Source organism: Oncorhynchus keta, chromosome 9 (assembly GCF_023373465.1).
Source record: "Oncorhynchus keta strain PuntledgeMale-10-30-2019 chromosome 9, Oket_V2, whole genome shotgun sequence".
In the NCBI taxonomy this organism is placed as follows: domain Eukaryota; kingdom Metazoa; phylum Chordata; class Actinopteri; order Salmoniformes; family Salmonidae; genus Oncorhynchus; species Oncorhynchus keta.
Window position 1 is genome coordinate 35,559,700 of NC_068429.1, and position 27,459 is coordinate 35,587,158.

General features: G+C 41.8%; 2 protein-coding genes across 4 annotated transcripts; both read right to left on the reverse strand.

The window, feature by feature from the left end:
• Positions 1-1,744: 1,744 nt before the first annotated feature.
• Positions 1,745-9,978, reverse strand: LOC118387641 (smoothelin-like protein 1). Of its 2 annotated transcripts, none has more exons than XM_035776215.2 (8): positions 9,662-9,978; positions 5,576-5,753; positions 5,415-5,490; positions 5,119-5,244; positions 4,893-4,947; positions 4,643-4,763; positions 2,513-2,664; positions 1,745-2,240 (listed from the first exon to the last, which is right to left on the reverse strand). In XM_035776215.2, the coding sequence occupies exons 3-8, from the start codon at positions 5,455-5,457 to the stop codon at positions 2,093-2,095; spliced, it is 645 nt and encodes a 214-aa protein (XP_035632108.1). In that variant the 5' UTR covers positions 5,458-5,490; positions 5,576-5,753; positions 9,662-9,978; the 3' UTR covers positions 1,745-2,092. The 2 variants fall into 2 exon arrangements, with proteins under 2 accessions (XP_035632108.1, XP_035632107.1); XM_035776214.2 differs by having other exon boundaries at positions 5,590-5,753; positions 9,662-9,977.
• Positions 9,979-10,583: 605 nt separating this feature from the next.
• On the reverse strand, positions 10,584-27,119 carry LOC118387643 (solute carrier family 35 member E4-like). Of its 2 annotated transcripts, XM_035776216.2 has the most exons (4): positions 27,073-27,119; positions 26,278-26,455; positions 19,185-19,798; positions 10,584-15,213 (listed from the first exon to the last, which is right to left on the reverse strand). In XM_035776216.2, the coding sequence occupies exons 3-4, from the start codon at positions 19,777-19,779 to the stop codon at positions 14,696-14,698; spliced, it is 1,113 nt and encodes a 370-aa protein (XP_035632109.1). In that variant the 5' UTR covers positions 19,780-19,798; positions 26,278-26,455; positions 27,073-27,119; the 3' UTR covers positions 10,584-14,695. The 2 variants fall into 2 exon arrangements, with proteins under 2 accessions (XP_035632109.1, XP_035632110.1); XM_035776217.2 differs by lacking the exons at positions 26,278-26,455; positions 27,073-27,119 and adding an exon at positions 22,650-22,718.
• Positions 27,120-27,459: the final 340 nt, after the last annotated feature.

Below are 27,459 nucleotides of genomic sequence, written 5' to 3' on the forward strand. Positions count from 1 at the left end.
GTATGATGCGTTTAGCACTTTCTGTAAAGTTCTATATCTAGAATATTGATTGCTGATAACCAAAACAATGTGGGACTGTATCAATACTGAACTAATGAAACAAATACCAAGAGTGATATTTTCCTATAAAGATCCAATGCAGTCGTTTTTACTTCAATATCAAATGATTGAAGTACCTTACTGTGATAGTTTTCAATAAAAATTGTTTAAAAAAAATAAGTTTAAACAGCTTCTTTGCAAAGAGCAATTTGTCAAGCAAGAATTTTGCTAGGACTGTCTGGTAGTGATCTGAGTGTCACCAGGCAGGCCAAAACAGGCTGAAATTTCAGTCCGCCTTTTAAAATAGCTCATGCACTAATAGAGAATTATAATCATTTTCACAATTTCACAGTATTATTCAAACCTCAGAGTGTGCAAATATACATAAAACACAGGACAATCTAGATTGACTGCACTGGGCCTTTAAGCTTTACTGAATAACTGGGCCTTTAAGCTTTACTGAATAACTGGGCCTTTAAGCTTTACTGAATAACTGGGCCTTTAAGCTTTACTGAATAACTGGGCCTTTAAGCTTTACTGAATAACTGGGCCTTTAAGCTTTACTGAATAACTGGGCCTTTAAGCTTTACTGAATAACTGGGCCTTTAAGCTTTACTGAATAACTGGGCCTTCTGGGAGGATATGTAAACACATGATTATAGGACGACTTGTTGGGAGAATGATGATTTGCAACAGACAGTGCATTTCACTATCACAAAATCAAAATACAGCCAGACTGGCCTGCTACTGTCCCTTTCTAGACCTTATAAACTGTCGAGGGTACACCCACAACTGATCCAAATGGAATGAATGGAATAAAACAGTCAAATCACAGGGCGTTGTCCCATTATTCAAATTACATTTACACTGCAGTTTACAGCTTAGAGTAGACTTTTGTACTCACCATAATACAAGTATTCATTGCATTGTGGCATTCTAGGCTACACTAGTTACTTTTATTGTCCCTCAACAAGATCAACAGGGGAGCTTTTGAGCTGCATGTGTCATGTCTTCACTGTTCTTTCATACACAATGACACACCTGGCCTCTTCACTGCCAATCAGCTATTCCTCCTTGTTCTTGTGGATTTATATTGAAAATGTATGCAGCTTTGAATATTTGTCTAGTTAACCTATTGCAGATCAGGACAAATGATCCACCTAACACTATTGTCACTATGAATGGTAGATAGAGGGCAGGATATTCAGTTAGACTTGGAGACTATATTAACCTGTGGTATAGTTAGCTGGCGGAAAAGTACCAAACCACCTTGCTAGAGGAGGTGCATGCAAGCAGAAGAGTAAATGACCCTCCCCTGTGCCCAATAAAAAAAACACACAACTCTCCCCAAAATAAAACCCTCCCCTATTTTGCACCCCCCAACCCATTCACAATGAAAATAAAGATATTGCAACTCTGTGTTTATATAGTATGATTGTAGTCTGTTCCTGAGCACATGGTAGTCCCGAGTATTTTAGAATTAATCAGTCTTACTGTGAGCCACAGCCTTAGAATAGACTTCAGTGATATTTGCCATTTTTTTGACAGTTACCAAACACGGTAATGATTGGGCAACAATCAGGCTTTCAGGCTGAAAATGGTATGGGTTCCCCATAATAGAAATGTGGTAGGCTAGGCCTACTCTAAAATGTGATCAGAACAAAATAAATGTTCACAAATCAAATCATTCACATTATATTTGACCTCATGCACAGTATCTTTAATCCATACATAGCCTACACACAAAAAGGCATGATAGTCAGGGCACAGCACCTCAGCACCCCAAAAAGCCATTCACAGATTCCCTATGGCTCTGACTGAGATTAATGTAGATGTGTAATCTTAGTGGAATGTACAGATCCTAAGTGCCAGCTGTCTTCTGAAAACATACACAGATAAGTGTAAGCTCACACAAAACAATAAAAAAATACACAAATAATCAAAATCCCAGCTATGTGCTTACAAGCTGCTGCAGCAAATTGCAAACGTTTATATCCCTTCCCCATGGCACGTGGACGCAACATGTATTTAAGTATACTGTGAAACAGTGTATTTAGAGTTTCTTTTTAGTTTTAACTAGGCCTTTCTCCACCAGGCATCGGTAGAACTCCTGGATGTATGTGTACACACACTTCCAGTCAGGCTCACGCATCCGCAGCAAGTCTTCAACGTCCAGCAGAGGGGGGCAATCTGCCAGCCTCCTGCAGCCAAGAGAGAGAAGAGAAGAGGAGAGAGACACAGGCCTGAGCAATCACAATCCGTATGTCTCCAGGCAGGATCTACTGGCAGCTGAGTTAGAGGACACTACAGGGGAGTTCTTTTCAAAAGCGTTTTTGCCAAGTATAATCTATCCCTGCACAGCCCTTGGGGCCTTCATGTGCATAAAGTAGGAGAAGGCACATTTTGTCAGAGTAGGTTTCTGTGGATATGTGTGTGTTTCAATGTTTGTTTAGAACAGAAATAGGGAACTTACTCTGCAGTGCTGAAGGCCAGCTCAAAGTTGTCCTTGCGTGCGTTGGGGTTGAGGATGGAGTACTCAAATGCATCTGGGAAGAACCTGTGCACCAGCGCACAGAACGCTATGCCATCACTCCAACTGGAGGAGAAGTTGTGGATTTCCACCCCCTGCATGGAATAAGGGAGGAAGGGACAGAGAAAGAGAAAAACAAAGAGAGCAGGGAGAGTGTGAATTTACAAAGACAATTATATAGTGAAGTAAGGTTGGTATGCTGGGGACACAACAGAACATTCATCTAGACATAAGATGGAGAGTGTACATATTCCCTGCCGTTCTGGGTGGCATCCTGCTTATGCACAACATTTGCATGTCCTCCGGTGAGAACCTGCCTGAACTTGTTGAGTGCTCAACACATTTCCCCCTGGTGCACCTTGCCTTTTGTTGTTTCCTTACTGATAATAACTTTGTACATGTGTGCATTCATGTAACAACCACACACACACACCATTTGCCATTAGACATAACTGTCTGGAACTGGAGTTGTTGACATCTTTTGTATGACTAGCAACAGTTAGTGAGCATATGCTCCTTTACAAGTGATCCCTAGAGACGGATTAGTACATCAGCTGCACTAAGGCATACTCCAGTGACTATTATGATGGAAAAAAACGGCCAACACAGAGTCCCCGTCCCAGCAGGGCCCGATGAGTCCGACACATCTGGATGACTATGTGTTGATTTTCTCTCCACATCAAGGGCTCCCGAGTGGCACGGTGGTCTAAGGCACTGCCTCTCAGTGCTAGAGGTGTCACTACAGACCCTGGTTTGATTCCAGACTTGTTTTTTAAACAACTAATTGACCTACGTTGGTTCAATTATTTGAATTCCATTTCATTAGTTTTTTTCCTGTGAGCTCAATGTGCAGTCTCTCTAGAGTGAAATCAGATCATGCCCGGACTGTGCAACATAGTAGGGAGTTGTAGTTTCCAACAGGCCAATATTCTACATTGTTTAGTGCATAAAACGTTTTATGCACTAACGTTGTATGGGAACGTTGTAGGAACATTTCTCTGTATCAGTTGTCAGTACAACGCCTGATGGAACCAAAGAAACGTTCTCCCCAAAAAAGTAACATGCCTTGTTACTGTTGCTGAGCCAATCAAGGCCCTGATTACTTTTTGGGGGAGAACGTTTCTTTGGTTCCATCATGTGTTGTCCTGACAACTAATACAAATAAATGTTCTTGCAATATTCCCTTGAAATGTGTCTAGAACATTATTATCTTATATTCTGAGAACATGGCAACCATGTTCTGTGTATGTTTGATGTGACGTTGATGGAATATTCTCGTAACGCTATACACATGTTCTTGCAAGGTCCCATAAAACGCATATAGAACATTAACATTGAATATTCTGAGAACATTGTAAACAAGTAACGTCTACTTGACATTAAGGGGATGTTCTCCTAACTTCAATGACAAAACATGCTAAAAAGGATCTCAGAAGGTTTTTTACTAACATAGATAGAATGTTCCCCTAACTAACGGAAAACTGGACACTCAAACATTAGGGGAACATGACTGGTAACATTGCAAACATGTTCTCTCGCCCTAGAATTGTTAGCTGGGCAAATCCTTCCAACGCAGAGGAACTCTTTTTCACAGCCCTTACCTATACCTAACCAGCTCCATTGTTGGTTGAGTTAATCATGTACAGCCCCCCAGAACTCTGTGGGAACTTTACATTTAATTACAATATGCCTATGTAATTGGGGGCAGCTGTATAATATTCCCTGCTCTTCTGAGTGCTACCTCACTCACCTGTTTCTGTGCATGAGTAGATATGTTGTTGCATATCCTTCGGTCAGAACCTGCCCTTCTTGAATGCAGCAACATATTTACCCCCGGCGCACCTTGCCTTTTCTTGTTTCCTTACCGATAATAACTCCATACACGTGTGTGTTCAAGCAACAAAACCACACACACAGACTTACACACAGTATTCAACATCATTTGCCATTAAACATCATAACTGGAACTGGAGTTGTTGACGTCTTTCCTAACTAAGATTGAGGCCAGCTTTTGTTTGACGAGCAACATTTAGTGAACGTACACTCCTGTACAGAGAGACCTCCGATGCTTACCTCATATGGTTCGGTTTTGGCCCTGCACCAATCCAGTAACATCTGCTTGACATTTTTCATGTTGGGTGCTGCAGCGACAGGGGAAGACTGATGGGCTGTTGCGATAGCTGGGTTGGCCATGCTAGGAAGAGAGGATAAACACGTTATTTAACACTTTCTTAGTGCCACCATGCTGAACAGACGTAGACATGCAGAATTTGATCAATCACACGTGAAGCATGGTTGACTGTTAGCTCAATGACTCACTCACCTGCTAGTTGTCTTAGACAAGGAGCTGGTGGTTGATGCAGGAAATTGGCTGTGCACTGTAGAGAAACAGAAGGGGATAGCAAGAAAGAGGCAGGGAGTGATTTTGAGTAGGGGAAAAGTTAATCTCTCACAATTCCAGTTTGATTTGAAAGCTTGAAGTGTGTGTGTGTATGTGGCATGCATGTGTGTGTGTGTGTGATGTGGCCTGGTGAGGATATGATACTCACTGTGGGATTTAGGCTGGTGATTGCTGGTCTGGCCCCTGTTCATTCCCATTCGTCCTGAGTCTGCTTTACTCAAAGCCTGCTGTCTCAGGTCATCTTGCCGTGACCCCCGCTCTTTCTCTCGCTTCTCTTTAGAGAGGAGAGATGTAGAGGGAGAAATAGCATTGTAGTATAGAAGAAGGACAGCGAGTAGACATTAGAAATTATTGTCAGTAGTTATAGGTACTAGAGGAGCTGTGAGTGAGAAACAAAAGATGTGATCCTGTCAAATTTCACATTGAAGTTCTCTCTGACCTTACCTCTCTTCTTCTTGAGCAGGTCCCTCAATGCAGCGCGGATCATTCGCCTTTCATCAAAATCCACAGCCTTATCCAACTGTCAGAGGTAAACACACGTAAAAACAAATAGATGAGAAGGCCAAAATCAACCCAACTACTGCACGTCTATGTGAAGTACGCACCACGAGTGCCCCACCAGTTTATTCAGGACTTCTTCATCCTCAATAGCAGCTAGCTACTGACTGGTCAGTGTGCCTGACGACGTGTCGCTGGGGGTCGTCTCGGAGGCCTCATTGGCAGACGCAGCCCCCACTGCTCCCTCATCAGGTCCCGCCTCCATGTCCAGTATACTGTATGGGGCTTATAAAGGAGGTGGATAATGGAGATAATAAGGGGGCTCCAATGGCAAGAACTCCTACACAAATATCTAAAGAGCCAGAGCGAATAACATTGTTAGTTTGATTATCATCCATCATTGATGGATCCATGGAAAGCAGTTGCATAGTTGGCAGACGTACATGGGCCTACATAAAACATAGGATCATCCATCTCTCTTTTCCCATGTGGCAAGACACGTGATCAGAGGAGGAGGACAAAGTATAATCATTTGGTGGGGGCTTATATTGGTCCTCTTTCACACATGCACAATTGTGTATTAATATACCTGTGAATTGGAAATATCCCAGAGAGACCCTCAGAGAGTGGGGTCAGAACCAGGGTCTACCATTATCAATGGTGACCCTGGAGCAATTAGATGCCTTGCTCTATGGCACATCACCAGATGTGCAACCTTTTGGTTACTGGCCCAACACTCGTACCGCTAGGCTACCTGCCACCCTGTTAGTGTGACACGTGTGCGTCTGTGTGTTTACAGTATTTGTGTGCTAGAGAGGAAAAAGATGTGTAGGTGTGTGGAGAGGAGAGGGATAGTTCTGTCTATAGTAGCCATTATCAGTACATACTGTACCATCATTCATAAAATATAGTTTAGAATTACCTCCATAAAACTAACAGGGTGAGGCAGCATTGGCATTTTAAGTTTCAACACCCAGTGATGTGCAGAGAGCAGAATTGTCATAATGTAAATGCGTAACACCATCTGTTCAACCTGTAGTCTGTTCAGCAATCTGAACATAAACACTGGGGGGTCTAAACTGACTTTTTTTACCCGTTATTTTACCAGGTACGTTAACTCAGAACACGTTCTCATTTACAGCAACGACCTGGGGAATAGAGGAGGGGGATGAATGAGCCCATTGTAAACTGGGGATTATTAGGTGACCGTGAAAGGTTTTGAGGGCCAGATTAGGAATTTAGCCAGGACACCTGGGTTAACACCCCTACTCTTACGATAAGTTCCATGGAATCTTTAATGACCTCAGAGAGTCAGGACCCCCGTTTAACGTCCCATCCGAAAGACGGCACCCTACACAGGGCAGTGTCCCCAATCACTGCCATGGGGCATTGGGATATTTTTCTGACCAGAGAAAAGAGTGCCTCCTACTGGCCCGCCAACACCACTTCCAGCAGCATCTGGTCTCTCATCCAGGGACTGACCAGGACCAACCCTGCTTAGCGTCAGAAGCAAGCCAGCAGTGGTATGCAGGGTGGTATGCTGCTGGCAACTAGATGCTGCTGACATAAACCATGCTGCTCTCGAGAACTGTTTGATTTAACTCTGAAGTGCCCTTCTTATTCTCTCAGCAACCGGCCTAGAGCAGCACACAAACAGTATAAAACAAACATAGTAATAATATGTACAAATATAGTAATGTAGCGTCGCTCATTTAAACATCAATCATCCATGAAATTTGCACAAGTACATAGAATGAGAAAAATAGATGGATAAAACACAGACGCACAGACTGACATAAACATCCAAAAAGTAACTGCACATACAGTACACAAAGCATAACGTCAAATCATATAGAGGAAGATAAACCCACTGGGCACACCACGTTATTTCAACATGGATAATTGGGTCATATTTGGTTGAGAGGTTGATCAATGAGATAACAACCTATATTCACCCACTCAAAAGAGACAGCCAAAAGTTAGTTGTATTCCCAATGTGTTATCATTATGCCTTAAACCATCTTAAAGCACAACCAAATTCCAATGGTAAAGCAATGTTTGGTTAAGTTTTCGCTGTGCTTTCAAGCAAGTTCAAATGGGAATAATGTCAGATATTTTGTTTATCACTGTGCTCCATCTAACAGCAGAACCAAATGACATGGTGCAAGTGGTCAAGAACATTTGAGATACTGCACAGATTATAACAGCAATTGTGAATTTCTCCATACTGCCCTACCAAGCAAAAAGGCAGTAACTGCTCATTTGGTCGAAAATGGGTTGTAATGTTCCTACATTAATAAATACATGCGTAATCATGTGGACATGTATCCTTCCTCTGTTGTATGGGGGTCATGTTAGCAGTAACTGCATAAAGGTACTGTGAAACCAAGGTATATAAAAGCCATTTTTCTCAGTTCCACTCTATGAGCAGTTACTGCCTTTTTGATTTGTAGGGCATCATAGACCTGCGATGACCTATGCCTGCTGTCTTGAACATGCCTGTTTTATATGATAACATAAGAAGATTTATAGTTACAGTAACCTCAAAATGTGACCATGGATGTGTTACTCATTTTAAGGTTAAATGTTTAATTTGTTTGTAGTTTGCCTTAACCTCAGGCCTTTCACTGTATTAAAAAAGTAATATTGAATTTGGTTGTCAACGCAACCAAATATCAACGTTTGATGGAGATTCATCTTCTGCTTGGATAGTTCCATCTATAGCACTGACTAGTTTGGCTTCAATTCCAGTTTGTCTACAAATGAATAATTGATATGTTAGATTCAGGTCTCCATCTCAACCACACATCTAAGCCCTTTCCTGCAGTCAATGACCAAAAGCACCCTCTTTGGCCTCATGGGTGGAATGTAATTCATATTCGTCATCATTTTATAATGAATAAATATATATTAACAATGAATATCTGGTGTTTCTATGTCAAACAGTTTAGTTATGTTTCAGTATTCTGTGATGTAGTATATAAAGTGTAATATTGAGATGCAAACTCAACATTGAATACATTTGAACTCTATATCTGACATAGTAAACGTGTCTTCTTTTCATAAGCCCGTAACCATGTGTGAGGTGTATACTTTTGTTTCCAAATAGATTTGTTGAAGACCCTGATTTAGCCCACTGCAGTAAAAAGTTAAAGAATCAGACTAAATCAAATCAAAGTTTAAATCCACATTAAATACTACTATGTATATAGGCCTAAATAGCATCATTGATGATCTATGAGTGGTAAAGAAAGTATGGTCACATTTCATTTGCTCTGTTAACCCTACCCTTTGGAATGACTTAAAATAGCAACAATGAATCTATTTCATTCTTAAGCAGAGACTTCACAACAATCATTCTCCTCATAGAACATTGGCAATAATCCGTGTTAAACATCATGGCTAAGCAGGGCTGAGTTTGGTTAAAACCCTGGACGGGAGACTAAATGGTTCTATAGCTGTAGATACAGTGCCTTGCGAAAGTATTCGCCCCCCTTGAACTTTGCGACCTTTTGCCACATTTCAGGCTTCAAACATAAACCAGTACAGGTGCATCAAAGCTTTGACCGAGGGACTAGAGAACAGCTTCTATCTCAAGGTCATCAGACGACTTTTAAGCAGCCATCACTAGGCGGCTTCCACCTGGGTTACGTAACCCTGCACCTTAGAGGCTGCTGCCCCATATATATAGACTTGAAATCACTGGTCATAATGGAACACTAGTCACTTTAATAATGTTGACATATTTTCATATACTGTCTATGCCACTCTGACATTGCTCATCCTAATATGTATATATTCCTTAATTCCATTATTTTACTTTTAGGTTGTGTATTGTTGTGAATTGTTAGATATTACTGCACTGTTGGAGCTAGAAACACAAGCATTTCGCTAAACCCGCAATAACATCTGCTAAACGTGTTTGACAAATACATTTGATTTGATTTTGATTACAAGGTTTTTCTATGTTGACATTTGGTTCCCATGACATAATCCTGTGGTTGAAATTTCACCCTTAAAACAACCATTGCTTTTAAAAGTTTTTAAAATCCATATATTTTTTCACAATATGTTGACAAATGACATGGAAACAATGTTGATTCAACCAGTTAGTGCCCAGTGGGAAGGCTGTTATAGGAATTGAGACTAGAAGAGACAGCATGGGAGTTAGAGTGAAAGTGTCACAGACCTACCTGTTCACTGGGTTCTGTCGGTGTCTTTAGGGGACACAGCAGCAGCTGTTTGCGTCAGGTGATGAAGACTTGCGTTTCCCCTCGATGTTCAGTACCCCTGTCCCGCTCTCTCCCTCTTCCTCAGACTTGCACAAGGGAGTGCTGAGCCCTAACACCACACCCCCTGCCTCAGCGTTGGACCAGAATGGATGTTTTGGGAGGGAGGAGAGGGGTACTGGTGAAAATAACTACTCAGGGCAAGGAGGAGGGAGGGAGGAGAACAGACTGAATCGTGGGACTGTCTGTCCTCCCTTCTCTTACTACTTCCTTCAAAGCTCTTCTCCTCAATTGACTCTTATGTCATGTAAAACTTTGAGGCTTAACTAGATAGATTACCATGTCTTTGTAATGACACCATTTTGACACAAAGCTGTTTATCAACTCACGGGGGTGAGTGAAGTGTTGTTTAGAGAGCCCTATATACAAATGATGTGAGAGTAAGCGGAAGGGTGAAATGCTGAGCAGAAGGGGGAGCAACAACACTACCTTATTCAGGCAAAAAAGCCAAGGAGTTGTTCAGCGACAACACTCTGTTTGCAGAGCCAAGACATCCCTGTATGGGAAGAAAGAACACACACATATTTGGCAGAGAATTTAGATAGAAAAAATAATCTACTCTCATACTCTCATTATGTTATTTTCATACAACAAGGTTGACTGGGGGATTTTGAGGTCAAACATATCAGTAACCAGGGAAATGGCCCCACCATGTATGTGGTAAACTGAATAAAATTCCTACAGTATTGTATACCGGTAGTCTGGCTATTTATTTTACGACAGTGTGTTTGGGCTGTTTGTTCAACTGTACTTTGTGTGTTTGCTTAATGTGTCTAGACATGCCATTGTCCATTTTGCTAAACTAAAATAAGACCGGAGACACATATGTTTTTGAACCAGTATATTTGAGCCAGCCTTCCATGATTGTAAAATCAATACAATAAAATCATTATTTACATGTAACGTTTTCAGACAACATCAACATATACATACATATACATAAGAGCCATACGCTGTAAAGGCAGCATTTCCATAACTCGTCAGTGCAGTATGTGCGTTGCTCTGCCCTTACAGCCAGTCAAAGACAACCTCTGTGTGAACAAGCAGCCTGACTAGTCAAACCCAGAGTTGTCAAACTGACCCAGTCTGACAAATCAAACGCAGATCTGTGATGCTGGTATAGTTTAAATAGGTATTCTAAGGGCTATGTGATTAAAAAGTATCTTATCATAAATTCAAAGTTGCTAAACAAAATTGGCCTTTCGATCAGTAGGCTATTTAACAAACAGATTATAACAGTTGACCAGGAGACAAACCGTGGTTGTGGGCAGACATGCTTTCAGCTATTTGATCTCGCTTCAACTGCCAACTTACTTAAGTCATTAAACAAATGGTCTGCAACAAACTGTTGAAGACTGAGGTATTTAACTACCATCAATAACATGATCCTCTCATTAGAACTCTGTGTTAAAAAATGTTTGGGAATGGCATTCATCTTATCTTCATTCAAATTACTAATTTATCAGGTCGAGGCTGGAACAAATCATTATGTGTCTACTGCTGTACATATGACAACATATTGGGGGAAAAACATCAGGCGGGTATAACAAAAAATATATAACAATTTCCAAATAGTCTATCAAAGGCTAAGGGGGGCTAAGTCTCACACCTGTATGGTTCTTTGACTGGGAAAGGAAGATTAGAAACAACTTCATTCAACATCTTCATAAGGTCCTTTCAGTAGCACTAGCCTTAAAATGGGTGTAATTGAATGACTGTATATGAATGGACAAAGCCATTGATCACGTGACACTATTCATTCCTATGTGAAGACTCAATAGCGCATTTGAAGCCAAATTAACTTCTTGATGCACCCATCCCATTAGCGGGATAATTTGTGTCAACATCCTCTGAATTGCAGAGTGCCAAATTCAAATTAAATTACTAAAAATATAAAATTTTCATGAAATCACAAGTGCAATATAGAAAAACACAGCTTAGCTTGTTGTTGATCCACCTGGCGTGTCAGATTTCAAAAAAGCTTTTTGGCGAAAGCATACCAAGCGTTTATATAAGGACATCTCTCAGACAAAACATTACAAACGGCTAGCAGCCAAGTAAATTGGTCACGAAAGTCAGAAAAGCAATAAAATGAATCGCTTACCTTTGATGATCTTCAGATGTTTGCACTCACGAGACTCCCAGTTACACAATAAATGTTCATTTTGTTCCATAAAGATTATTTTTATATCCAAAATACCTCCATTTGGTTGGCGCATTATTTTCAGAAATCCACAGGCAAGAGCGGTCACGACCGGGCAGACGAAAATTCCAAATAGTATCCGTAAAGTTTGTTGAAACATGTCAAACGTTTTTTTATAATCAATCCTCAGGTTGTTTGTACAATATATAATCGATCATATTTCAACCGGACTGTACCTTCTTCAATAGGAGAGAGAGAAAATTTCTGCTCCAAGCTGTTGCGCATGCAAAACACTGCTGGCACCCAGCCATACAATGACGCGATGTGATCTTTCTCGCTCATTTTTCAAAATAAAAGTCTGAAACTATGTCTTAAGACTGTTCACAACATGTGGAAGCCATAGGAAAATGAATCTGGTTGATATCCCTTTAAATGGAGCGAAGGCAGGCAATGGAACAGAGAGCTTTCAGGAAAAACAGCACTTCCGGGTTGGATTTTCCTCAGGTTTTTGCCTGCAATATCAGTTCTGTTATACTCACAGACAATATTTTGACAGTTTTGGAAACTTTAGAGTGTTTTCTATCCTAATTATATGCATATTCTAGATTCTGGGCCTGAGAAATAGGCAGTTTCATTTGGGTACGTTTTTCATCCTAACATCAAAATACTGTCCCCTACACTCAACAGTTAAAGGGCCTCCCGAGTGGCGCAGTTGTCTAAGGCACAGCATCGCAGTGCTAGCTGTGCCACTAGAAGTTCTGGGTTCGAGTCCAGACTCTGTCGCAGCCGGCCGTGATCGTGAGACCCATGGGGCGGCACACAATTGGCCCAGCGTCATCCAGGTTAGGGGAGGTTTTGGACGGCAGGGATGACCCTGTCCCATCGCGCACTAGCGACTCCTGTGGCGGGCCAGGTGCAGTGCACACTGACGCGGTTGCCAGGTGTACAGCGTTTCCTCCGACACATTGCTGCGGCTTGCTTCCGGGTTAAGTGGGCATTGTGTTAAGAAGCAGTGCGGCTTGGTTGGGTTGTGTTTCAGAGGACGCACGGCTCTCAACCTTCGCCTCTCCTGAGTCCCTACGGGAGTTGCAGCGATGAGACAAGACTTGGGGAGAAAAAGGGGTAAAAAATATATTTTAAAAATTAAGTCAGTTAAGATGGCATCTCATGGAAACATATCATATCTATTCTGGTTAGAGCCAGTTTGTGCTGAAGGGAGTAGCTCACAGCGTTGTACGGGATCTTCAGTTTCTTGAGAATTTCTCGCATGGAATAGCCTTCATTTCTCAGAACAAGAATAGACTGACGAGTTTCAGAAGAAAGTCTTTGTTTCTGGCCATTTTGAGCCAGCAATCGAACCGTCAAATGCTGATGCTCCAGATACTCAACTAATCTAAAGAAGTTAAAAGTTTTTCTTTCAAAAGCAAGGACATTTCTAAGTGACTGCAAAATGTTGAACATACATTAGTTGGCCAAGTGACAGACCAGTTGACTAGACCTCCAGTTACTGAGTGACTTCTGACCTATGTCAGTGCTCTGGACACATCATGCAAGAGCTTTCCAACTTCAAATAAGTAGTTTTAGTTTCTGATCAAGGTCAATTCTGGTAAGAGACATACTACAGCTTTTGTATTCAATTTAGTAAACAGAAATCCAATAACTTCCTCTTTGTACTGTGTAAGAATCATAAACAGGACAAAAAATAGTGTTACTTACAGAATAAAAAATAAATGAAAAATAACACTGCATCATAAATATTCAAAAATTCAAATGGAGTTACAATAACACTGTCCAGCAGAGGTCAGTTATAAAGACTAAATGTAATGTGGCACCCTCTGAGTGGAGAAGACATTTCTGTTCGAGTGGCGGTAAGGAGAGAATGATGAAATACTTTTTATGGAGTGTGCTAAAGATGAGTGAGACTCCTTAGAGAGTGGATAGGCCTTATAATAGACATTTGCTGCAGTGAGAACTGCTGTAAAGGTAGGAGGTTATTAAAATGATTATAATAGGTTCCTTTTATTAAGAGGAAATGAAGGGAAATGCAATAAGGGGTCGTTGAGTGGGACAAGGTGGCTCCCCTCAGATCTATGCCTCACTATGCAGTAGATTAATAACATTGTGGCTTATTGGCCGCCATGCCTACAAACAGCCAGGAGATATGATATGCTGAACCTGTTAGCTTGAATGTTTGTAAACTTCATCTAGACAAAAGCTATAGCACTATAACAAATGCGGAACACCCATTTTAAGATCCCCAAATAAAAGCTGCCAGAAAACCTCTTTCCCAGTGATACGAGACCAGGGGAAGGTTAGGTAACATTACCATACGTTTTTAAAACGTATTTGTTTCTATCCATAAGAGCAGTGTTCCTAGTCCTTCCCACCCAACCATCCCACTGAGCACTCACTCAGAGAGAACATTTTCACAGTGGAGTAGTGTGAGTAACAGTGTGTGATATCTCATGAGATGTATCACATAGTTTGTGTGCTCATGCATGCATACCAGTATGTGTGCATGTATGAGTATTAGAACAGTACAGACTAAACTGTCACTTTCCTAAAGGCATCTGTTTTTTTAGTCAGCTGACTTCTGTTCCATGAGACCATGGCTGAAATAAATTGGCACAGTGAAGAGGTAAAAACAACCAACCAAACAAGTTCTGTCACTCATGTCGTCATCATCAACTATGACATCATGAGGTCACAGACCATTTCCTGAACCTCTCCACAGAACCACCTGACTTAACTAACCCCAAGGACAGGAAATTTCTCTCTCCCCCTCGCTCTCTCTCTCAGTCCATCTTGTCTTCTCGTTTCCCGGCAGCGTCTACCCTCTCCTGCTGGTTTTGGGGGGGCGGTTGGAATGCAATATCCTCCTCCCTCACTCGGCTGAGCTCCCTGGCTTTAGCTCGCCGTTCATCCAGGTAGTTGGAGATGAACTCAGAGTTCTGGTAGATGAGCATGCCAGAGAGAGTAAGAGCCACACCGGCACAGCTGAGCGCTGACATCTCGTTGCCGAACAGCAGCTGGGAGAGCAGCAGGTTGCCCACCACACTCAGGTTGCCCAGGATGTGCAGGGTGACGGCGGAGGTGAGGGTTATGACGCAGCAGCTGGCCAGGTTGTACATGACAGAGCCCAGGCAGCTGAGCAGAATGAAGAGCCACAGGTTGTGGTCGTAGTGCATTGGAGACTCCAGCACGGCCCAGTTCTCCAGGGCCAGAGCAGCTACGGCCAGGATGCAGAAACTGGGGATAGACATCAGGTACAGCAGGAACACAGAGTTGATTTTCTCCTCCTGGAGCAAGATACCTGAGAGACACACACAAAGAAAAGCACATAGAGAGAAGCAGAATACAAACAAAGCAGTCTCATGACAGACTAAACATTATAGCGCAAACACAAGGTTAAGTTTTGGGTGGCGGGATTAAATACAAAGATAAGAGAGGATAGAGAGAAATAAAACATAATCATACAAAACAACACTGTAGTTCCACATTCATATCATTGAGATGTGTTATATTTGTGAAACAACACGTCAGCTAATTGCATGGATACCAAGGGAGTGAGCCTCCTTTAGCAAAATAACAAGACACGTGCACCACTGATGTGTGTCATATAAAGTAAACAAGTGAGACCTTTACGAGGGTAGTTTGAAAATAGCTGCTGAAACACTACACGACACCATCCAACAACATTGGTATTTCAGGGTGGTGGTTCTGAGTGAGTAGAAAATATTTTAACATAATGTCAAATCTGCCATGTTCAGAACATGGACATGTCATAGGTTTGTTTACTTAGAATGGATTTCACATCATGAGACTAGCAGGTTCATTATCAGTACAGCACTATACAGTACACTAACAAAACAAGTAGAGAAAATATATTAACAGATTCATACTGTTCAAATACAGGAAGGAAATTTAAGGAACTCTCAAGAGTTTTCAACTATATTTTTCATAGCTGTCTATTTAGCACCACAAACCGATGCTGGAACTAAGACATAAACAAACGAGAAAATGCTCATCCAGATGCAGCGCTCTTAGTGGCCAGTGATATTAAAGCAGGTAAACTAAAATACATTTTACCTCATTTCTGGGGCTGAGCTCCCTGCCATCCAGGACCTCTATACCAGGCAGTGTCAGAGGAAGGCACTAAAAATTGTCAGACTCCAGCCACCCAAGTCATAGACTGTTCTCTCTGCTACCGCACGGCAAGCGGTACTGGTGCACCAAGTCTGGAACCAACAGGAATCTGAACTGCTTCTACCCCCAAGCCATAAGACTGCTACATAGTTAGTTAAATAGTTACCCAGACTGCATAGATTATCTACATTGACCCTTTTTACACCAACTTTTTTGACCCATCACGTATGCGCTGCTGCTACTGTATATTATCTGTCACTTTATTCCTAGTTATATGTACATATCTACCTCAATCAACTCGTACCCCAGTACATCGACTCGGTACTGGTACCCTGTGTATATCCAGTAGCCAAGTTATCGTTACTCATTATGTATTTATTATTACTTTTATTATTATGTGTTTTAGTCTTCTATTATTTCTGTATTTTCTTTCTCTCATCATAGTTGGGAAGGGCCCGTAAGTAAGCATATCACTCTTAGTCTACAGCTATCGTTTACAAAACATGTGACATAATATTTGATTTGAAAGTATGACAGTAACAAAGTGATAGGACTAATTCCTGGTAAACAGGATGGAACTCTGCCACAGAACTAGAATGAGCTCTCTGCCTGGTTTACCTGTCAGGAATGAGTCCTTTTGATAAGTTTTTATTGGGCCAGCCCTGTCAGTAGTTTTGAAAGTGTCCTTAGCAACAGGCAACACAACACCTCTAGCTAGACTGGGTGTGTTACTTGGTAACTCAGGGCAGCAGTAAAAATGTCCAGCACTGACTACAGTGTGGGAAGTTTATATGGGATTGGAAGAAACACCAAATATACACTGACTGATGTCAGAGAATTTCGGTTCGGGGACATATTTTCCACTCTTTTGAAAGGAAAGTATTTAAGTACACAGGGACATTTCTGATTTGTCCTCCAAAATCTGATAGCACCCATATGTTCATATTGCTTAGGGGTCGTTCCATATAATTCCCATGACTTCTGACTGCACCCCTTTTGATTTGAACAAAACCTTCCGTACATGTTTGCTCATGGTAGAAGTAGTCAGAAAGTGACTTTTTGGACCTGAATACCAAAAAAAATCAAGAGAAAAGAGGTGCTTAAAGTTGACCCATTTTGCATACCCCACCCTAGCATGAGACATGATGTCTTCATCACTGAAAATATTTAATGGTTGAGTATAATATCATTTGAAAATGTACAAACCGGGTTGTCAAATGTTTTAAGCTTTAATGTCAATTATCTAAGAAAGCGTAAACTAAGATTGTGTTTATATACATTTTTAGCTTAGACCATATTTTACATCATCTGCGGTGTTTGTGTTGAGCCTGCCATCAGTTGAGACACAGCATACTCTTGACTACAGGGTGAGTGTCATGTTTTGGCTGATAATGTACTAAAATGTGAAAAAAGTTGAAATGTAAACTTTCAAATGGTAGAGTATCAGAAAGATGATAAAAGATCATAAAAGCACAGCCTCCCCTATTCCCTACTAAAACGTACAGCACACAACGAACCATCGAACATTGTCCAAATAGTATTGTAGGCCTACGTAAATCCATGACTCTTATATTTACCATGCGACTCACATAGACACATAATAAACCATAGGCCTATAATTAAAAGACTATGAGACTAGAACATAATTGAAATTTTAACACATCAAATAACGTTGACTTGAATGAGAATATCCATTGTTATAAATTAAATTATCAATCTTCCATTGGAAACCTATTGAAATCCTAGAAATATAGATAATAGGATAGACATTCCCATTCAAGTTGACATTCGACAGTGGGTGGACCATCAGCCATCTTACTGGTAGTAATTAGAAGTTTCAATTCAATTTGAATGTCAATTGTGTAGCAGCTAAATTGTAGCATAGATGGTCTATTATTCAGTATTAACAAGATATTCGAGTGACCGCTCTAGCAATGTAAATACATGTCCTCAAACATAGAAAGCAGGTGAGAACAGGTGGGACCATTCTAGCCAATGAGAGGGCAGATATGTGTGTGACTACCAGGCCAAAGAGATTACTCATCTTTCTGTGTGCCATTATAGCATGGGCGGTGCCATTGAGGCTCGCTATCTCCATTTTAAAGAAGTACATTTTCTTCTCCATTTGCTGATTGCTCCCAACTCATAGGAATCCCCACCCAGTGGACTCCTTTAAAATGGGAGAATTCCTCAACGGCAATGTCCATGCTAAAACAGATTATATCCATGATGAGTCCTCTATCTCTCCCTCTATGACAACAGGCACAACTCCAGTATAATGTTTCTTTCAAATTGCCACATGGGTCCACCTATATCAGTGCATTCATAACTAACAACCAAACCATAACAAAACGTATATTTGCTCAAATAAGCCTCACATAGCAGATTAGCAATTACATTTTCCTTTGACCAAATTCAACACTCTTTCACTGACCTCCATACAAAAATTCCTCACTTCGTGGGCTTATTTTCTTGGACAGATTTTGGGTGGAGTAAAACCTTTCTCTTTGTGTCTTCTGATTGCAGGGTTCTGAAGGGATAGGTCCATTATATTAATTATATTTCTATGATTGAAATTATACCCAGGAGTATGCTGTCGCTCAATCGATGATGGGCACAACACAAATACTTCAGGTGATGAAAAATAGTGTCTAAGCTACAACATTAGTGAAAATGAGATACATCTGAGTATACACGTTTTTAGATAATTGACATTAAAACTTAAAAATGATAGTTGTATTTTTTCATATTTCTAGAAATCATAAAACAGTTTGACAACCCTGTTTGTAAACTTTCAAATGATATCAAACTGAATATTTTTCAGTGATGAAGACATGGTAGGGTAGGGTAAGCAACATGGGTAATCTTTGAACACCTAATCTCCTAAATGTTTTGGCATTCAGGCCAAAAATGTAACTTTCTGACCACTTCCACCATCGACAAACATGTAAGAAAGGTTATGTTCAAATCAGAAGTCAGAAAGTGATTGAAATCCTTAGGAACGACCCCTAGGGTGACAACAGAAGTTTATTATACAGTTCAACATTTAGAAAGTGATGACCAATATGTCAACCACCATCAGAGATGCAACATAACAACTATCATAAAGACTATTTGAAGGTAGGAGCTGTGACTCACCTTGCTGGATGGATTTGACACCTCTCAACATTGTCGCAGCGAATACGAAGAAGCAGCCTGTCTGGTCGTACTGGACCTCGCCCATGATGCTGAACGAGGCTCCCAGACAGATGGGCATCATGGCTGTGTATTTGAGGATGTGGTGTTGCTTGCCCAGGATCAGAGTGGAGATGGCCAGGGTGAAGATTGGCGTGGTGGTGTAGATCATTTGGGCAAATGACAGCTGGACATAGTTCAGACCCACGTTGCCAAATGCGATGCTGGCACAAAATGTCAAGCTCAATAGAAACACCTTGCATTTGGCGCTGGTGGTAAGGTCCTTCTGGTTGTCAACCCCACCGTTTTGCTGGAGTATTCGCAGTTTAATAAGCCCATAGTCCACCACGATCGCTGTCAACATGTGCAGGGCCGACAGCAGTAAGGGGTACCTGAAGTTGTACACTGCAAAAATCCATTTGTTAAGACTGGAGATGGTTGTCCCCGTCACAAGCCAGACAATGACAGCGGACAGAAGGTGCAACATCTCCGCCTGTGGCCTTTTCCCAGTCTCGCGCCAGGTCGCCTCGCATTTAGGGAGGCCATCGGTGCTAATCATGTTGATTTCATCCTCGTTTCTGTAAGGCAAACACATCTTGACTTGGTTAAGCAATAACTAGCCAACTAAACTCCACTCCATGATTCACGATGGTGTTGAGCAGTGACTGTGTGGGCGGGCTGGAGCTCCAACATCACATAAAATTAAGTTTTTATCAAAAACTACTGTTTTCAGCACCCAAAGAATAGCCCGCAATTACACAGAACAATGTGTGTAATTGCAGACTATTCTTTGGGTGCTGAAAACAGTCGTTTTCAATAAAAACTTAAATTCGTCATTCAATCTTTCTCGGAGGAAGATTGAAAAAGTTAAGTTTATTCCCTTGAAATACAGTGCCTTCAGAAGGTATTCACACCCCTTCACTTTTTCCACATTTTGTTGTGTTAGAAAGTGGGATGAAAATGGATTTAAATGTTTTTAGTTTTTATTATCTACACACAAAAAATCTAACATTTGTAAAAATAAAAAAAATATGAAAAATAAAACACTAATATATCTTGATTACATAAGTATTCAACCCCCTGAGTCAATACAGGTTAGAATCACCTTTGTCAGCAATTACAGCTGTGAGTCTTTCTAAGGGCTTTGCACAACTCGATTGTACAATATTTGCACATTATTCTTTTAAAAATGATTCAAGCTCTGTCAAATTGGTTGTTGATCATTGCTACACAGCCATTTTCAAGTCAATTTAAGACAAAACAGTAACTAGGCCACTCAGGAACATTCAATGTCATCTTGGTAAGCAACTCCAGTGTATATTTGGCCTTGTGTTTTAGGTTATTGTCCTGCTGAAAGGGGAATTAGTCTCCCAGTGTCTGGTGGAAAGCAGACAGAACCAGGTTTTCCTCTATGATTTTGCCTGTGCTTAGCTCAATTCTGTTTTTGTTCATCATAAAAACTCCCTAGTCCTTGCCAATGACATGCATACCCATAACATGATGCAGCCACCCACCACCATTCTTGGAAATATATAGAGATGTGCTCAGTGATGTGTTGTGTTGGATTTGCCCCAAACAGAAAGCTTTGTATTCAGGACATAAAGTTCATTTCTTTGCCACATTATTTGCAGTTGTACTTTAGTGCCTTATTGCAAACAGGATGCATGTTTTTTAAATATTTGTATTCTGTATAGGCTTCCTTTTTTTCACTCTGTCAATTAGGTTAGTATTGTGGAGTAACTACGATTTTGTTGATCCATCGACAGATTTCTCTTATCACAGCCATTAAACTCTGTTACTGTTTTAAAGTCCCCATTGGCCTCATTGTCAAATCCCTGAGCGGTTTCCTTCCTCTCTGGCAACTGAGTTAAGAAGGATGCCTGTATCTTTGTAATGACTGGGTGTATTGATACACCATCCAAAGTGTAATGAATAACTTCACCATGCTCAAAGGGATATTCAATGTCTGCTTTTTTATTTTATTTGACCCATCTACCAATAGGAGCCCTTCTTTGCAAACCATCGGAATACCTCCGCGGTCTTTGTGGTTGAATCTGTGTTTGAAATTCACTGCTCGACCGAGGGACCTTACAGATAATTTTATTTATGGGGTACAGAGATGAGGTAGTCATTCAAAAATCACATTTATCAATATTATTGCACACAGAGAGAGTCCATGCAACAAATGATGTGACTTGTGAAGAAAATGTTTACTCCTGAACATATTTAGGCTCGCCATAACAAAAGGATTGAATACTTATTGACTCAAGACATTTCAGCTTTTCATTTTGTAATAATTTGTCCAAATTTGGAAAAACATCACTTCTTTATGAGGAACTTTATGAGTCAAAATGCAAGCCGAGTGCAATTCTCTGCAGGGCGCGGGAGATCAAGTGCAACTACAATGTATTGTGTGATATCAATTCAATGCATGGGTGGAGTTATAGTGGGCAAAGCTCGATTTCCAATAAAATGACAAAAAAATATAGGCTCATTACATTGACTGGAAATAAATGGGCAAGACAAAATACTTATTAAGTGCCTTTGAATGGAGTATGTTAGTAGTTGCCAGGTGCACCGGTTTGTGTCAAGAACTGCACCGCTGCTGGGTTTTTCACATTCAACAGTTTCCCGTGTATCAAGAATGGTTCACCACCCAAAGGACATCCAGCCAACTTGACAAAACTGTGAGAAGCATTGGTGTCAACATGGCCAGCATCCCTGTGGAATGCTTTCGACACATTGTAGAGTCCATGCCCCAACGAATTGAGGCTGTTCTGAAGCTGTTTAACTCAATATTAGGGAAAGGGGATACCTAGTCAGTTGCACAACTGAATGCATTCAACCAAAATGTGTCTTCCGCATTTAACCCAACCCCTCCGAATCAAGGTGTTCTTAATGTTTTGTACACTCGGTGTAGTGGCGACCCGTCCTTCAGGGCAGGTGGAGTTGCCTGTTTTGCATGTTATTTTGGCATTAAAAGGTGTCACATATCAGTTTGCAAACAATGTCAAATAAATAAAAAAACATTGAGTTAATAAAGCCACATACAAACATGGTCTATTTTTTGCTTTCTTGAAAACTCAAGCCCATTGGGTGCTGCCATATTAAGAGTGCCCATCCAAGAAGGCTCAAGGCAAACACCACACACAACAAAACACCACTCCAACGAGTGACCACGGGCAGACGGCGCTGTGAGTGGAATTAATTACTCTCACAGCAAGACCAGCAGCAGCTACCCTCCTGTACAAGATGAGAGAGAAACCCGTTCTTCTTCCAGAACAGTCGTAATGTTCTTGAAGCTGAGAAGTTAACACGGGAGATACTGGAGCTATCGGAAGAGCTAAATTAATCCGCTTCAATTGATCCCAAACAGTTCAAGCCATTAACTACCCAGGCTGACTCGCAACAATAAGGATGGAGCCTCACCTTCATTAATAATGGCCAACTCATCGGCCACCCGTAGCAGGCACATCTCGACTAGTCAGCCTGAGTGGGAAAAGCTGGTGACAACCAGAGATGATAACCTGCAGTCACAAAGGCAATGTGATAAGACAGAGCAGCTCATTGAAAACCTTAGGATCAGAGGGCTCTCCTTCTCAGACCAGTCATCCTCATCATCATCATCATCTACTAAGTCAACCCCTCACCATCGTGAGTCATCGCACCAGTGAAACCAGTCGACTTCTCATTTCAGAACTCTGAGCCCTAAAGCATCACCCAGAGGACTGACTTCATAGGATCACCAACGTCAGCCCTAACCTAACTGCTGCGGTCAGCCTACACTTGATCGCAGTCATCAGCCCACACCCGATTGTCGCCGTCGTGACTACTCACCTGACCGTTACGGTCAGCCCACACCTGATTGACGTCATTAGCCCACACCTGATTGTCGCCGTCGTGACTACTCACCTGACCGTTACGGTCAGCCCACACCTGATTGACGTCATTAGCCCACACCTGACTGTCATCGCCGCGACTACTCACCTGACCGATGCTGCTGCGACTACTTACCTGACCGCTATGGTCAGCCTACGCCTGATTGTCGTTGTAAATCCTCAACTGATTGCCATTGTCAGCCCACGTCGGACTGTCGCCCCCGCAACTACTCACCTGACCGTCGCCACCACGACTACTGACATGACCATTGTCATCACCCCTCAACCGACCATCGCCACTGCGACTACTCGCCTGACCGTCGCTGCCCGGCCTACTCACCTGATCGTTGTTGGCACTCACCTGTCCACTACCGCACACCTTCTCCACCCAGCCGGGAGTGTGTCTACCGTGGACCAACTCCTACTATCCCCAACTTCATCAATGAAGACCCACAAGAGTTTGTGAGTGGCCCCTGTTAGTCAACCAAACAGGTCCTTTGACATTCACAGAGCCTTCACAGCTGGGCGTTGCACCGCATACCTACCGGACAAAGCCCTTCAGAAAAGATACTGGCACCTCAAATGCTGGATCAGGTGCAGCCATTAATGCACATCAGATCAAACTATCCCCATCTAATCACCCCAACAGAACCAGTGCATTTGGGTCACCCTTGCAAAGCTGCCACCATCAAGACTGAGCTCAGATGGACCCTTTATTTCACTACACAAATCACTTAAGAACAAATTCTTATTTACAATGACAGCATGTTGGTTAACTGCCTTGTTCAGGAGCAGAACAACAGATTTTTACCTTGTCAGGCCGGGGATTCGATCCAGCAACCTCCCGGTTACTGGCCAAACGCTCTAACCACTAGGCTACCTTAATTTTTTAAATGCTGATAACCTCACCTTGCCATTATCATTCACCTGATGATAAGACATGCAGGGCCGGCTCTAGCCTTTTGGGGGCCCTAAACTAGATTTGGTTGGGGGGCCCCCCACCAAGCGGAGGGAAACATTTACGTTTTAAAGTACATTTCCTGCAGTTCTACACATTTTGCCATGGGGCGGACAAAATATTCTGCAATTTTATAACACATTTCATGCAATTCTACCCATTTTGCCATGACTTTTGCCATCTTAATATCTGAGTGAGAGTGACAAACAAAATCAACGGGGGCCCCGTGGAGGTCAGGGCACCTGGGCACATGCCCGGTGTGCCAGGTCGGCCATGATTACTACTGTACAAGTTTAGATAAATGGATAGACTAACTTACCAATCTACAAATTGTAAGCTGACATGGCCAATTAACTGACTGTCAGGGACTTACAAAAGAAGAGAAAAACTGCTGATGCACAACCACATTTCAAACTTGCACCTTGTGTATTCTACTATTCTAAAAGCAAATTTAGGCTTGATCCAAACATGTATGGAGGGTGTGATGCAATTGCGGAGCCATGCAGAGGCCAGATCAAGCTCTGTACCGCATCGCTGTGCACCTCTCAAATTTGGTAAAAATGCAGGGGGCTCCGTATAGCTCCGCCTTGACATGATTGGTTGATGGTAGGTGGGGGCGGTACATCCTGTATAAACACAAACTTCCTTCCTTGACAACTCCCTTCACAATAGCTCTGCTAATTGCAAGAAGTATGAAAGCCCTGAAGTCTACATCACAGTATTAATTTTATCTTTATTTAACTAGGCAAGTCAGTTAAAAAAAAAACAATTATTTTCAATGACAGTCTAGGAACTGCCTTGTTCAGGGGCAGAATGACAGATTGTTACCTTGTCAGCTCAGGGATTTGATCTTGCAACATTTGGTTAGTAGTACAACACTATAACCACTAGACTACCTGTCACCCAAAGGCTACCTGCCGCTGTACGGCCACTTCAGACGTTGGATTGGCCATGAAAAGCATTTTTACTCTCAACAGTAAGTTGAGACCCGACTGAGTTCCTAAAAAAATAATTATATATATGAATGTAGGTTAGTGAGCCCCATAGCGGCCAGGGGCCCTAAGCAACCGTTTGTCGCTTATGCCTGGAGCCGGCCCTGAATACATTATTGGGGGGGCCCTGGGTCACCAGTTTGCCTGGGAGGGGGTTTCCTGGGCAAGAAAAGGTTTAAGACCCCTACCTTATAAAACTCCCGACTCTTCTACAGGTGAGTCTGTAATTGGTTACAATTTCAAATCCAAAAGTTATGACAGAGAAAAGTTTCCAAAGAGTATTGCATTTGCTACATTCCGCTGCATAGCCAGCGGTGGGGATGCTGTAAATATTTTTGCCTGAGCTGGCCTTGCAAATTGATATCTGTCCTTAACTGTCATCTAATACAGGACTATTAAAGTCCCAGTGCCAATTTGTTTTATTAATAATATTTTTCCCCCCGATTTTTCAGAGGGCACCATTACTTCCCGCGGCTATATTTAGCTGGCTACATATCTCCTACTGTTGTTAGCCAGAATGAAGTCGCCAGCCAGGAATGTAAGCAAGCCTCCGCTCTAGCAGCTGCAGTCGCAAGTAGCTATCGAAGATTAATTCATGCGATTAAATATTAAATGATTAAATAGTAGCAGAACTACGGCGATTCATTTAACCCGCTCAACAGCTAGGCTACACATGAGACATGAATCAGAAGGGGGTAATTGTTCACTTCATTGACCGTGGGTCATTACGATGCAAATAAATTGTTGTCGGCCCCGCAGAGTCCTACACAGCGTATTTAGTGCACGGATCTAGCTTCATCATGCTTTCCTTCATCCAGCGCGAGCGCGGTGTAGAAAATCATTGTGTCTATCAACTGAAGTTATTATAACCTACTCTGTCCTCTCCGTATACATAGGGCGGCAGGTAGCCGTCCTAACGGTTAAGAGCGTTGGACCAATAACAGGAAGGTCACTTGTTCAAATCCCCGAGCCATCTGTCGATGTTCCACTGAGCATGGCACTTAGCCCCAATTGCTCTGGATAAAAGCGTCTGCTAAATGATGTACATGTAAACCTAAAACAAAGTCGGAATAAAATTTTAGACCTGATAAACGACGAAACACAGAATCGTCAGCTACCACTGCAATGACAGACCAGATTATACAGCAAGTGAAACATCCTCACCATACGCACATTTAACATCACGCGGCAGCCTAACGCTATTGCCTATGCTTTTTGGTTACATTTACCTCTTTCTTTGTGGATCTTTGGCTTGGTAACATCACAAACACATCCCGGGCGCACATAGCGGAATGCTTGTCTGCCTCGTTATCGCCCGATCAGCTGTGCGGTCACGTCACTGCAATCACCCTCTCTTCATTCACTGGGACAGTCACTAAGAAAAGATGACCTCGGCGAGGACAAAAGCTGACCGCGGAAGAAGAAGCATTACTCTATTATGCAGTGTAAGCACACATGGCACACCTCTGAAGGCGGTTGTTTTTATATAACACTTCATTAAACATGTCTGCACACATTTGAATTACATAACCTAAAGAGGGCACTCAATGTACACAGTGAACAAATGTTGACCTACTGCTGACTACCAATTAAAAATTGGTAGATTGCTATGTAGAGAATCAAAATGAGTTATTTAAGTTGTGTATTTCCATTAATTGACGATGAAACAACTTGATAATGTATTATTCAGTGGATGCTACAACCCCTAAAACAACACCAGACTCTACTTTAGCTAAAGGGTCTCTTTCAGTGTCAGTGGGACACTTTAGTAAATGAACTGGGACACTATTTTCTCATTAGAAATACATTAGTGTCCCCACTTCACCTCACACTTGTTGTGATTTCATCAATATGACTGTAGAAGCTTGTAGATAACACACTGTGAGGGAATTACACTCCTATTTAACTAGTCTGTGACTCACTGAAAACCTTTCCTGGTCAGAGGAATAAGGCAACCTCACAGAGTCAACACACACAGGAACTCCATTGCCAAACAGGGGTATGGACATGGAAATGTTTTTTACCCATGCACTCCATGAACACACTGCCATATATTCTTCTCTGATCTCGCACTGGAAGGTTCAAGGCGATTGGCAATATGTTCTATTTATAGGGCTAGCTGCAGGACCAGCTAGATGTCCTTAACCAATCAGAGGGTGCATGATCAGCTAGCTCATGTACAGAGTGTGGGGAAAGTGGGACCCCAGCTGATTTAGCTGAGACCACTGGCCATGCCCTGATCGATATCTCCTCACTTGAGGAGAGCTAGACTCAGCAGCCAAACATAAACAGATGTGCACATAAACAAGCAGAAATGTGAAATAGGGTCCCATAACCCCCTCAAAAGGGGGAATTCTGTACACACTCTGTTTTTACAATTTTAGGACAATAACCTTTAACTAAACCATCTC

Bases quoted from the DNA above. Each gene is read 5' to 3' on its own strand.
- LOC118387641 (XM_035776215.2), bottom strand. From the start codon at position 5,457: ATGATCCGCGCTGCATTGAGGGACCTGCTCAAGAAGAAGAGAG. The intron at 4,948-5,118 runs GTGAGTATCATA...GTTTCTCTACAG, and splicing joins TCACCAGCCTAAATCCCACA to TGCACAGCCAATTTCCTGCA. The intron at 2,665-4,642 runs GTAAGCATCGGA...TATTCCATGCAG, and splicing joins CCAAAACCGAACCATATGAG to GGGGTGGAAATCCACAACTT.
- LOC118387643 (XM_035776216.2), bottom strand. From the start codon at position 19,779: ATGATTAGCACCGATGGCCTCCCTAAATGCGAGGCGACCTGGCGCGAG. The intron at 15,214-19,184 runs GTGAGTCACAGC...TGTGTCTCTCAG, and splicing joins TGTCAAATCCATCCAGCAAG to GTATCTTGCTCCAGGAGGAG.